The following is a 13,358-nucleotide window of genomic DNA, read 5'->3' as shown; positions in this document are numbered from 1 at the left end:
CATCATAGAATTAAAACTGCATGGAAGTATGTGAAAACAAGGCAGATTTGAGAAGGATAAGATATGGCAGTTTCTTCCAACTTTGGCTGCACATTAGAATCACCTGAAGAATTTTTGAAACTCCTGATACTTAGGCCAGTTAAATCACAATCTCTGGGAGTAGGACCTATGTGTCTATATATTTTAAATAAATCCTCAGATGATACCAGAGTGAATCTGTATCAGTTTCTATTGCTAAATAATGCTTCGTTAAGAACCCACTCCAGAATTCAGTAGTTTACAAGGCATTTATTCCCACGCTCATGGGTCTGCAGGCCAACGACAATTTGGCTGAAGCTCTGCTTCAGGCTGTGGGTTGGTTGGGTTCATGTTTGTGCCACATACATTTGGGGTCAGTACAAATGGGCAGCAGCTAGCTGGGTTATATTCTTCATATCTCTGGAGTACAAAAAGTGAGCCACATTGCAGTAGCACGTCTAAGGCTTCTCTTTGCATCAGAGTCATTAATATTCCATTGCCATAGCCTCTCCTTCACAATCAACAAGGATGATCCACAGTTGCCCAGTGGGAGGTGAGGGGAATGAATAACTGCTAAACAATAATTAGCATTATCACAGTAACCAGGATTGCGAATCAGTGAAGTAGAGGGTCAAGTGATTGGGCATCCTTGTGAAACTAAAGATCAGAAGTGTAATTGAGTGAGAGAGCTGGAGATAGTGGTCAGAGAGTGGAGAATCTCAGTAGTATTTCAGAGGCAGTTATTTTAGGTGACTAAAACAAATTCACAGTATGGTCATGGAAGTTAGATGGCTGAGTTTTGAATAGTATTGGTGGTTATGGAGGTGACAGATCAAGGGTTTGAGAAGGAGTTGAATGAGTTGTCTACCTTGACAGTGAAGTTCTCCAAAAAGATGACAAAATTCAGGATTGAAAGGAAGAAAACAAACTCATCCAGAAGCTTTTAATAAATGAAGCCAATAAGATGATATGGAAGAAAAATCTTGAGCAATGTTTCCTGTCTAGATGGTAGGCCTCTGCTTGACAGATATACTAGATGAATTTGGGGTGGGGGGAAGAGGGTGAAGCAGATATTTCAAAAGACTCATCCCGTCCCCCTCCCCCAAAGAATCTCTGCTGTACTGAGTTACTGTCACTGGTATTAGTTTGTCAGTATGGGGACAGAAAAAAAGAATAAAAACCTTGGAGTAGTTTATGACCAAAAAAGTGAGGTGTTTTTATAGGAGAGGTAGGAGGAAGAACTCAAGAAGTGGTATTAACTATATTAATGAGACATTCAGGCTAGAGATATGGAAGATGTTGGAAGAAGAACAGCATGTGTTATTGAGAGGACTGCAGAGGAAGCTGTGTACTCAGCCAAATTTCAGTTAAAGTAAGATGTAGACATATAAAGAGAGGAGATTGAGGATCTAGAGGAGTGTTGTTCATGTGATATAGAAATGTGGGATGGGACAGGGAAGAGGTTTGGTCATGGCAGTGGAACACAGGGCAGCAGAGGAATGAGAATATGAGAAACAGCAGGTGACCAGAGATAACAAAGATATGAATCAAATAAATTGACAGGAATTTGTGAAGAATAGTAGAAAATTGGGAATGGGGGCTAGTGAGGCAGTAGCCCCCATTCCCACTTATTAACACTTAGTATGATGCCTAAGGTTTGCTGGAGAGATGGGGGTGCTATTCACTGAAGCAGTGAATGGAGGAAGAAGAGGAATGAAGGTAATGATTTTGGGGCTAAGAACCATCCAGATGTTCTGATAAAGCATGGAGAATTTGAGGCCCAAATGGTAACAGAATAGCAAAGTTTCTGAGGTTTTGCTTTGGGTTACAAATTACGTGATTGGAATTTAACTTAATGGGGTGCTCTAGACTGGAAACCTATTCGGTTGTCTTTGCTGTCCTCTTTTCCTTGTTAGAAGTTTGTGCAGGAGGTAAGGGCATAGCACCGGTACAATCTAAGAATAAGTCTTTGAAATTATCTTAGTTTTTGTTTAGGGAAATCTGTTATTTGCAGTATGGTTCAGAAAGTATTTCTTAGTAAGAGGATATAAAATTTCTGAAAGCATAAAATATATTATCTGAGCAGAATTTTAAAGTTAATTTTGTGGGAGCTTATAGGATTACTGTTTTCTTTTTTACTATCCCTTTGTTCTTTGTGTTACTAAACTATTTTCAATAATAGTGTGTAACCATTTGTGTATAGATATGTTCATTTATTATGTTCTTTATTTTAAATCTGCACCAGTCTGTTCATTAGGTCCTCTTCTATCACTCCATTTCCTTTCTCCTGTGCTTTAGTGATTTACTAATTATAAAGTGAGATCACAAATTAGGTTAACTGAGCAAATGTGTCTACTTGAAAGGGCTCTCCTCATAACTTGCTGTACAGAAATAATTATCATATTCTCCCGAACGTGATGGCTTTTATGCAAATTTGATAGAAGAGCAAATGTCAGTTCTCAAAATTAAGTAATTTTCACGAAGCATAGAGAACAGGGTTAGTTGTTGGCATTTTCATGATTTTTTTTCTCCATTGATCTTTCTTAGTTGCAATTATTCTGTTTTGCATTTTGGGAAATAACCACCTAGAAACATTTTGGTTATTTTTTAAGATTAGCTTTAATAAATATAAATAAAATGGTTTTATAGATCTATATATTCTGGTATTTAGTATTCAGGCATTGTATTAATATGTTTTACTTCTTGTTTATGCAAATAATTTGGCTTGAGTGATTTTAGAATTCAGTTTTTTTCCTTACTTGAATCTAATTGTTTTTGAGGAGCTTATGCTGTTAGGTACTCTTAAGTTTTATTTTCAAGAAAGTGTTTTTTTTGTTGTTGTTGTTTTTTAATATCCCGCTAACCTTTTTTATTTATTTTTTTTCCACAGCCTTTGTTTAGTACCAGTGACCCTTTTACTTTCCAATTGTTCAAAGGCCGACGTCGATGTAATAGTTGATCTTAGGCATAAACCAACAAGGTAAAGATTTATTCAGGGCAAGTTTATTTTTCAGTTAAAGATTGATTTGAAAGCAATTTAATATTTTGAAATTATGCAAATAATTACCTAACATAGATAGAGAAAGTTTACTCAGGCATGCCTTTAGTTTTTTGTTTGGTATTAAGAAGTGTTAGAGAAGACTTAACGAAGATTGTCTTAGAATTTCAATAGTGGCAAATGGAAAGCAATTTCCAAAAGCAGCAAATTATTTTGACCAGAGACAACAATTTTTATAAAACTTTGTTGGTGATAAAGAGCTCTAAAATTGAAAATCAGCAAGTTCAGGATAGAAGTTTTTTTTGTCTTGTTTTCTGATTTATAAAATAATGCTTAACAACAACAACAACAAAAATGCTGGTCCCTACTGGCACTCCAAGAGCTAGATGCTTTTCAGAATTCAGAAATTTGGGGGTTTTTAGAAAAGCAGTGTGAAGCGTATACTGATTATTATTGTATAACACTCCAAACAGGATCTGGGTTAGCTGTGTGAAATCCACACATTTTGTGTATGATTATGTGTATCATAAATTAATTTGCTAATGCCTTATTGATAGACCGTTGGTTGCTTTCCATTTTTCAGTATTATAAACAATTTCAATATTATAAGCATTCTTATATGCACATTTATTTTTATGTATGGATAACCAAGTGGTTAAAAGCTCAGGTTTGAAATCAGGTTCCATTATTTACTAGCTGCTGTTGCGAGTGTTAAGTGAGATAATTCATTCTTAACATTGTGCCTGGAACATAGGAAGTGTTAATAAATTTTAGCTATTATAGAAATTATAATGTTAGCTATTGCCATTATTGTTATTAATACAGTTGGTGTCATAAAATTTCTAGAAATAGAATTGCTAGATGAAAGGGATGTGTTATTAGGACTTTGGGAAAAAAATTATAAAGAAAAAAATTCTCCAACTTACTACTTGCCTCCTCCCTTAGCCCAGAAGCATTGGAAATCCATGGATCATTTACATGGCTTGGACAGACACAATATAAACTTCATCTTAAAAGCCAGGAGCTTCACAGTTTGCAGCTGAAAGCATGCTTTGTCCATACAGGTGTTTATAACCTTGGGACTCCTAGGGTATTTGCCAAGTTATCGGACCAAGTTACAGTGTTTGAAACAAGTCAGCAGAGCTCCATGCCTGCCCTGATCATCATCAATAATGTGTGATAACTTAAAAATTTGTATTGAAATCCACAGGAATCAGTTTTATTTTACTGAACGGTTTTTATAGCAGTATTTGAAATACCTAACTTGTTTGGGAGGTTGGTGTTAGATCACTGTAAAATACTTTTGATTTGTCAATTTGTTGATGATGCAAAGCACGTTGGACTGAGAGTACTTAAATTCTTTTTTTGTATTTCTTTAATCCCTGGTAATAATTTACATGCTCATAATACAGAATTTCAGCATATCCATGCACCTTATTAAGCCCCACTTAAAATCAGTGTCTAAGTCTGCTGTTACAACTTATCAATGGTATATGAACATGAGGAGATGATTTTGAGGAAGAAAAGGCCTTGTTGGAAATATTCCTGTTAAGCCATTAGTCTATAAATTCCAGCTTTACTGTTAAGTAAAGCTATAGAATGTTAAATACAGAGTGTTAAATACAGACTTTCCTGTCTTGCTTCACACAGTTCTCTAAAATCAGTTTTGAACGTTGACTATAGGGTCTTCATACTTCAGTATCTGGTTGTTCCTATGGCTTATACATAACTTTGTAAAAAGAAGAATTTTTTTTTCTTATGCTTTGATTATAGTTTGGAAAGAACTTCAGTATCTGGTTGTTCCTATGGCTTATACATAACTTTGTAAAAAGAAGAATTTTTTTTTCTTATGCTTTGATTATAGTTTTGGAAAGAGTTTGACTCCCCCCCCCCCGCCCATTCATCTCAGCATACAGTGCACTATTTCACAATGAGATTTTTGTCATTTAAATTATCATATTCTTTATTATGTAACTTTAACAATTGAGATGATCTGTTTAAAATATAAATCTACTCAAGTTAATTAAAAATAAGCTTTTCAAAAATGTATTATATTTATAACAAATGTACTGTAAATAGAATAAAGACATGCTATTCACTGTATAGATTTATTAGATGCCTTTTTAAAAAAATTCTGAGAACTTAACATATTATTGAAAATGAATGTCAGCCGAGACTTCCCTGGTGGTCCAGTGGCTGGGGCTCCGTGCACCCAGCACAGGGGGCCTGGGTTCTATCCCAGGTCAGGAAGCTGAATCTCACGTGCGACAACTAGGAGTTCACCTGCTGCAACTAAGGTTCCTGCATGCTGCAACTAGACGGTCCCGTGTGCCGCAGCTGGGGATCCCACACACTGCAGCTAAGGATCCCGCACGTCACAACTAGGACCCAGTGCAGTCGAATAAATAGATAGGTAGGTGGATATTTTTTTTAAAAAAAGAATGCCAACCATATTATTATAGCAGGTGCCAGATCAATTTCCTGAGAAAGTGTTATCTTTGTTTCTAAAAGTGAAGGACAATCTTTGTTCCTATAGTCCTTGGTGGCTGTGTTATACATGAACAAATGAATTTTGTCTTTAAATGTTTCATGTCTGATACCCAGTTACAATTTTGGATAACCATTTTATATCCTGGGAGAAAGGAAGATCTATGCTTATTGACCCTACTGTAAATAACCACATTGAAGACTCTTATGCTGGTTATGGCAGACTAGGTAATTTAGCCCTCCTGCTGGAGAAAAGTAAAAAGTCAGGACAAAATAGAAGAAAATGTTTTACTAAAAACAAAGTGTTATCAATATAGTCCGTTATTAGAGGACCAAAATCCAGTAGAAGAAAGTCTAGAGAGATGATATTTGGGCCTACTTTGCCTTGGAGGTTTGCCCACTTAGGAAGAAGCAGCTGAGAGGCAGAGCGTATGTTTGACTTATTTTGAGACGAGAAGTATAGGTTAGGAGAAATAATTGAAACTGAAGCAAAGAGAAGAAAAGGATGGAAAATAGGCCAAAAAAAGGTAAGAAACCTGGATTCAGTGAGAAAGTCTTACGTATTTATTTGGAGTCCTAGAAAGGGGAGAGGATAGGGCAGAAGCAGTATAGAATCTGAGAATTTTCCAAGATGGACAACAAGTTACAGATTCAAGTAGTTCAGTAAATTCCAAACAACATAAATGTAAAGGAACCTATATAGAGATGCATCATAGCGGAACTGCTAGAAATCAAAGACAAAGGGAGAAACAGTCTTGAGTACAGAAGGCAAAACTTACTTGAGTGGTAGCAGTAATTCAGCTGATGGCAGACTTCTCAACAAAAATAATGGAAGCCAGAAGATAGTTTCTTTCAACCCTTTGAAGATACCCTACTAACTGCTAAGCCCAAATTCTAAATGGCAAGGATACCTTTCAGAATGAAATTGAAACAAAGACATTTTCAGACAAATAAAACCAGAGAGTTTACTTCAGGTGACTCTAGGATAATCTGCCTAAATCTAAATCTTTCCACTCATTCTCCAAATAAGTATACAAATCAACAAGAGCAAGTGAAACCACACCTAGCTCATGTGTTTAGCATAACTAGACAATATTAACTTCAAATTATCTGCACATGGAAAATTTAGCCTTAAATTCCAGCTGGCTATGTCAAGCATCTATGTCAAGCCTTTGTACAGAGTGGATGCAGGTGGGGAAGACCGGAATCCGGAAAGACCCTATGGAAAGGAAATAAGAGAACAGGGCTTAAGGGTGAGCTGAAATCACTCTAAGCAAAGAAAGTCATCCTGACTGTAAAAGTACAAGACATCTGGTAGATTAGAGCCCTGGTGACAGGCAAGGCACTTGAGGCTTGGGGTCTTGTAGGAGCAGAAAGGAACGGGGTCCATTTATCACACAGCTAAGGAAATACATCCTAATAGGAATTACCTTATAAGTCGGCTACTTAGAGTGTTGAGTATTTTGAGGTTTGTGCACCCCGAATCAAGTGAAATTGTTCCATTAAAGCTTCATACCCTTAAGCCTGAGTTCCAGAAGACTCCATTAAAATGCAACTGCCTGTAGGTACCCTAATAACTCACCCTCATTGTCCTTTAAAATGTTAAGATTTGTCAGGCAGCCTATAAGAGTGAGGCAAGACTTGAAATGGAATGGGACACACAACAGTGTCTAGAAGGGAGGTGAGGGGAGCTGGTGGGAGGAGCAGGAAATGGGGAGAGGGGAAGGAGGAAGGGATAGGATGCTGAAGGAAAACTTGGTCCGTTTCATAATCTTGCTTAGGGTCAACCCTATCTGGTAGTATTCCATTGTTCCTCAGGATTATCGGGCTGTAGGTTTTCACCTCGGGAGAAAAGTTTGCATGTCATGTGTCATCTGTCCCTACACCCTGTGTTGTTTTTTTTCAAATTTATTTTTGGCCGTGTTGGGTCTTCGTTGCTGTGCGCGGGCTTTCTCTAGTTGTGGCGAGCGGGGGCTACTCTTCGTTGCGGTGCGCGGGCTTCTCATTGCCATGGCTTCTCTTGTTGGGGAGCACAGGCTCTAGAGTGCAAGCTCAGTAGTTGTGGCGCACGGGCTTAGTTGCTCCGCGTCACGTGGGATCTTCCCGGACCAGGGCTGAAACCCGTGTCCCCTGCATAGGCAGCAGCTTCTTAACCGCTGCGCCATCAGGGAAGTCCCACTCCCTGTGTTTTTGTTTTGATTTTTAAGCTATGATAGATGTCAGCTTTCCTAAAACTTGGAACAGTTTTCAGTTTCTCACCTACTTGAATATGCTGTACTTGGTGGCAGGGCGCGTCTGGATGTTTGTGAAAAGGCAAAAACGAGTGTTCTTTTTCAAATGTGAACGAATGGTATGTCTTAGTTGAATTAACATTCCACCAGGGTGTAGTATATAAAACAACGTGAAATCTTTTGAAGACTATTAATACTCTGTTGCTTAGAAAGTCTGCTCTAAAAGTAACTTTTTGCACTGGAGAAGAGTCGTTTGGCTGCAAGAGGGAACAACGGGGAATTTTAATGCAAAGCGCAGGCGAAGGGGAGTCTCCGTGCTTGGAAGGGAGGCTCTTGCCCTTGAAGGAGAAGGGCTGTGGGCAAGAGGGTAGCTGCGGGAGCCCAAGCCCTGTGCCACTCCAAGGGCTGTTCTAGTCTGCATCCCAGCAGCCCTCCAGGGGAACTGCATGAAAGTGAGGCGAGATCAGTAAACCCCATTTTCCAGGTTCAAAAAGACTGGCGATTCAAAGCCTGGGCGCAGAGCAACTCTTGTTGAGAGCAGGGGTTGCTGGTCTGCGCCTGCCACGTCTCACGTGGGCATCTCTTCTGCTGCTCCACGCCTTCCGCCCTGCGTTTCCCTGAGTGTAGGACAAGGTGGAGAGGAAGGTCACATTTGGGGGCACATATTTCTTTCCTGGAAGTTTAGGGCCATGGTTTGCAAAAAATGTTCAGCAAAGAGCAAATTTGAGAGTGAGAGGGAGGTGTAGTCACTGCTGAGGTGACACCGTACACCTCAGATGGGACTGGAACCCACCATCTTCCAACTGAATCCACACAACTTGTCTGAGGGCTTAATGAAGCTCGGGTTCTTTATGTCTCAGTGCAGAAGGAATTCAGCAAGCAGCAGAATGATATGTTAGAAGTAAACTTATTGAGAGATACACATTCCATAGGCAGAATGGGGCCCTCTCAGAAGGCAAGAGCGACCCCAGAATATGGGGTGGATAGTTTTTATGGGCTGGGTAATTTCATAGGCTAACAAGCGGGAGGATTATTCCAACTATTTTGGGGAGGGGAAGGGGATTTCCAGGAATAGGGCCACTGCCCACTTTTTGGCCTTTTATGGTCAGCCTGGGAACTGCCCTGGCACCTGTGGGTGTGTCATTTAGCATATGCTAATGTATTACAGTGAGCGCATAATGAGGCTCAAGGTCCAGTGGAGGTTGACTCTTCCACCATCTTGGGCCTAATCAGTTCTAACCGATTTTTGTCTATCCGGTTTTTCTCAAGGGCTGTGTATTGTGCCCTGCCCCCTTCCCTCTTGTCTCAGAAGCATGTTCACAACACGCAGGAGGGCCAGTTATTAATGTTCAGGACTTCTGTGAACCGACTGTTAATCACAGACACTACTGAACAATCAAATTATATAAACTTACAGCTAAATACGGTGTATTCAAAATGAAGGTAAAACTGAAAATTCCCCACTTGCTAAATATTTTACTGTTGTTTATACTGTTGTTTGTGTCTGTTGTGTATGTGGAGGGGTGCAAGGGTGAATACTACCTAATGGGGAGTCCCAGCGCATCTCCTCCCAACTCTGCGTTCAATCCCATCTCTTCCCAACTCCATGTTATCTGGCTCTGGGAGCTTGACATTGGCCAGAGTGGGAACTTTGGCCTCTGGAAAATCAAATGCTGAACATCCGGGCTTGCTGTATTGATTTTTGCTGTTTACTCTCAAACTAAGAAAGTCACGCAGAAAATGTTAATGCAGGTTAAACTTTAAAGCGTTGCCTGCCTGTAGCTGTCACATTATAATGAATAGCACAAATAATTGAGAAGATATTCCTCTGGTGTCCAAAAACTGTTACCCAGGTCAGCAAAGTTGCTCATGTCATTGGTGAACAGGAGCAGATGTGCCTTCTCACTTTCCTCTTCCTCCTTAGCATAAACAAAAATATCAACCAGCATCATACTGGAATTATTCTCATTTGTGAATCGGAACCCAGGTTGGTTATCCAAGAGCTCGGCAAAACTCAACAAAAGTCCTTTGTGAGAATCAATAGGCTATATGGAATTTGCAGTAAAGAGTATTGCATATTTTATTTTTGTTTGTAAATTATGTGCTACAAAGACTATATCAGTTAAAAATAATTTTTTTTTCCTGGAGATGATTTGATAAACATTTATCAGCACACCTCAGGGTATGAGCATAGACCATGAAAAAGTTAGTGTCCTGACATCCACGTTGCTCTTAGCCGAGACATAAGGTGTCTTGCTGAATCTTCCAGCCATTAGGACCCCATAAAGCAGTGGTTCTCGAAATGTATGGGCATGATCATTGGGGTAGCTACCAGAAATGCAATTCCAGAGGCTACCTCCCCAGCAATTTGGTCTACCTGCCTCGATCAGTTTTGTTGGTCTGGTTTGAGTGTGGAATCTTATTTTTGTTGTTGGGTTTTGTTTCGTTTGTTGTTTTTAGATCGTGGGGTTTTTAACAAGCCCTGACTCTGAAGAGGAGACCTGGACACCACGCTTTGGGAAACGTTGACCCGGGGAGCCTTAGAAGCACTGTGTCCAGCAGCAGACTTTTATAAAGTTTGTTGCTATCAAGTTTTTAGGCAGAAACGTTACTAGTCTTTAAAAGTTCTGGGTGGCTGGGCCAGTGTTTTGAATATATGCCCCTAAGACATGGCAAATTGCTCAAAGATTAATTTTCTGCTTAAGGACAGTTGAAATAAAAATTGGGTTTACAATAACTCATTTGCTCAATTAGTTAAACACACTAAAGGCTGGGATTGACACTCAATCCCAGCTTGCCTGTGAGTTTTATTTCTTGGCCATTGATCATAACTGCTACCACTTACTAGCTTTTGGTGTTGTCCGTTTTGCCATTCACGATGGTTAGGCTCTTTTGGACAGATATTTGTAGTCTCTACTAGGTACAGGTAGATGAGAGCTGTAGATAGGATAATTGCTGAAGTTTTCACCCGAAATGAGGCATTTTGAGAGTGAAAGGGGGCACCTTAACAATTACGGTGTGTTCCAGACATGCTGGAGTGTGAGTTCATACTGGCCTCAGCTCTCCTCTTAGGCTCTCTGCTGGCTGGTTACAGTGAATTCTGCTACACATACAAATATTGCATATTCACGAAAGTCGTATGGCTTATCCCTGGATGTTTGGGGGAGTCCTAGTTCCCTGTGTTTTTGGCAGAAATGTTCACTCAATTCAGATGTGATGATGAGTGGCAAGATTCAGCTAACCTTCAGATTAGAATCCGGTGGCAGAATCCTCTGGTTACCTAATGCCTGGAACCGGGACTGAATTTTAGCCCTGGGCTAAGAATGCCACTGCAATGAGTATAGGCTACTGGCCTAACTAGATTCCTAAACCCTTTTCATTCAAGTGTGAAGGAGCTTGTACAATATTTTTAGCCAGTACACGTATCGTATCTTGAACACCACTTATATGTCCTTTATGTTGATTTGCAAACTTGTTAGTGCTAATATTTGCTGAGATAGCTCATATTTGAAAGGCTTTTGGTAGCCACTTCTGGATTATGGACTGACTAGAGTTTTTCAAAGGCTAAATAACCACTCCTGGGTTAGGTACTTGAAATGTTTTTTAACTACTCCTAGGTGGTTAAAACTAACTTACCTTACATATATATCACACTGTTTTTGGTGAAATATTTTAAAGTAAATTATACTCAGTATAACATTTGATTCCTAAGGTACAAGGTTCCAAGACAGAATTTCCTCTTATATCAAGAAGAAGTGTAGTAATAATGACTTGAATTTTAAATTTAAGCACAATATTCTAAAATAGTATTTCCCTTTCACTGAATAGGATGTTAATAGGTATTAGGTGAAAAAGGAGTTCCCTGACTAAACAAATTAGGGAAATGTGGAATTAAATGAAATTAAAGAGGTTTCTTTATTGCTCATGTGCATTCATGGGGGGTTTCCCAAACATATTGATAGGGACCAGCCAGCTCTTCCCAGACAAAGCATTTTTCATAACTGGTGACATGCTTGGTAAACTTTTTCTGCAAAGTGGCAGATAGTAGTTTAGGCCTTACGGGTCATACAGTCTCTGTTGAAGCTACTTAACTCTTCCAGCTGTAGCGCAAAAGCCGCCAAACACAATATGTGGGTGTGGCTATTTTTGTAAATACCTGTTTCTGTAAATAAAGTTATATTAGCTTTAGCACTGAATGACATTGTCAGCATATCTTGGAAACCTGGATAAGACTAGACAATAGAGGAGAAAGGAGAGGACTGATTGTAGGGAGAAGGGATGCCTCATTCCTTTCTAAGGCAGGTTTCTTGTTAAAGCCTAGCAAGTGATTCTTGAAACCAACTGTATCCACTAGAGGGCACCAGAAGTGCAATTTTGCATCAGTGCCATCCTTACTATTTACGTGTAAAATATTGCAATTAGCATTTTATGAGGTAACAGTGGTAACATTAGACATTTTTTTCTTCTGCTACAGAGAAATAGAATCAGGCAAGTTAATGGTAATCTACCAACCTAAAGTTACGATATTAACTCAGGAAACACCTCATAATTAAAACTGTTGCTGCTGGGCTTCCCTAGTGGCACAGTGGTTAAGAATCTGCCTGCCAGATGTAGAGAATGGACTTGAGGACACGGGGAGGGGGAAGGGGAAGCTGGGACTAAGTGAGAGAGTGGCATGGACATATATACCCTACCAAATGTAAAATAGCTAGTGGGAAGCAGCTGCATGGCACAGGGAGATCAGCTTGGTGCTGTGTGACCACCTAGAGGGATGGGATAGGGAGGGTGGGAGGGAGAAGCAAGAGGGAGGAGATATGGGGATATATGTATATGTATGTATAGCTGATTCACTTTGTTATACAGCAGAAACTAACACATCATTGTAAAACAATTATACTCCAATAAAGATGTCAAAGAAAAAAAAAAAGAATCCGCCTGCCAATGCAGGAAACAGGTTTGAGACCTGGTCCAGGAAGATCCCACATGCCACGGAGTAACTAAGCCTGCATGCCACAACTACTGAAGCCCTGCTCCTAGAGCCCATGCTCTGCAACAAAGGAAGCCACAGGGCTTCTTTGGTGGCTCAGTGGTTAAGAATCCGCCTGCTAATGCAGGGGACACGGGTTTGAGCCCTGGTCCGGGAAGATCCCACATGCCACGGGGCAACTAAGCCCGTGCGCCACAACTACTGAGCCTGTGCTCTAGAGTCCACGAGCCACAACTACTGAAGCCCGCGTGCCTAGAGCCCGTGCTCCGCAACAAGAGACGCCACTGCAATGAGAAGCCCGTGCACCGCAACGGAGAGTAGCCCCTGTTCGCCGCAACTGGAGAAAGCCCGCGCCCAGCAACGAAGACCCAACACAGGCAAAAATAAATAAATTTATTGAAAAAAAAAAGGAAGCCACAGCAATAAGCCCGCGCAACAAAGAGTAGACCCCGCTCGCCACAACTAGAGAAAAGCCCGCATGCAGCAACGAAGACCCAATGCAGCCAAAAATACATTAAATAAATAAATTTATTTTTTAAAAAAAACTGTTGCTGGCTTTTCAGTAGTCTTTACTTCAGAGAATCAAGATAGATGGATTTTCCTGAAACTTAATCTTTTCAGACATTGTAAAGTTTTA

General features: G+C 39.9%; 1 protein-coding gene across 3 annotated transcripts in view; it reads left to right on the top strand.

The window, feature by feature from the left end:
- The window catches only part of TRAPPC8 (trafficking protein particle complex subunit 8), a 92,270-nt gene extending 87,519 nt beyond the window's left edge, over positions 1 to 4,751 (top strand). Inside the window, exons 28-29 of one of the 3 annotated variants that reach the window (XM_007455161.1) lie at positions 2,909 to 2,998; positions 3,962 to 4,751. In XM_007455161.1, the coding sequence (XP_007455223.1) occupies positions 2,909 to 2,998; positions 3,962 to 4,196 (325 nt within the window). In that variant the 3' untranslated portion in view covers positions 4,197 to 4,751. The remainder of the gene's footprint in view (positions 1 to 2,908; positions 2,999 to 3,961) is intronic. The other 2 variants (XM_007455162.1, XM_007455163.1) reach the window with 2 other exon arrangements.
- Positions 4,752 to 13,358: the final 8,607 nt, after the last annotated feature.

This window comes from Lipotes vexillifer, unplaced genomic scaffold (assembly GCF_000442215.2).
Source record: "Lipotes vexillifer unplaced genomic scaffold, Lipotes_vexillifer_v1.1 scaffold90, whole genome shotgun sequence".
Taxonomy (NCBI): domain Eukaryota; kingdom Metazoa; phylum Chordata; class Mammalia; order Artiodactyla; family Lipotidae; genus Lipotes; species Lipotes vexillifer.
This window is presented reverse-complemented; position numbering and strand designations above follow the sequence as displayed.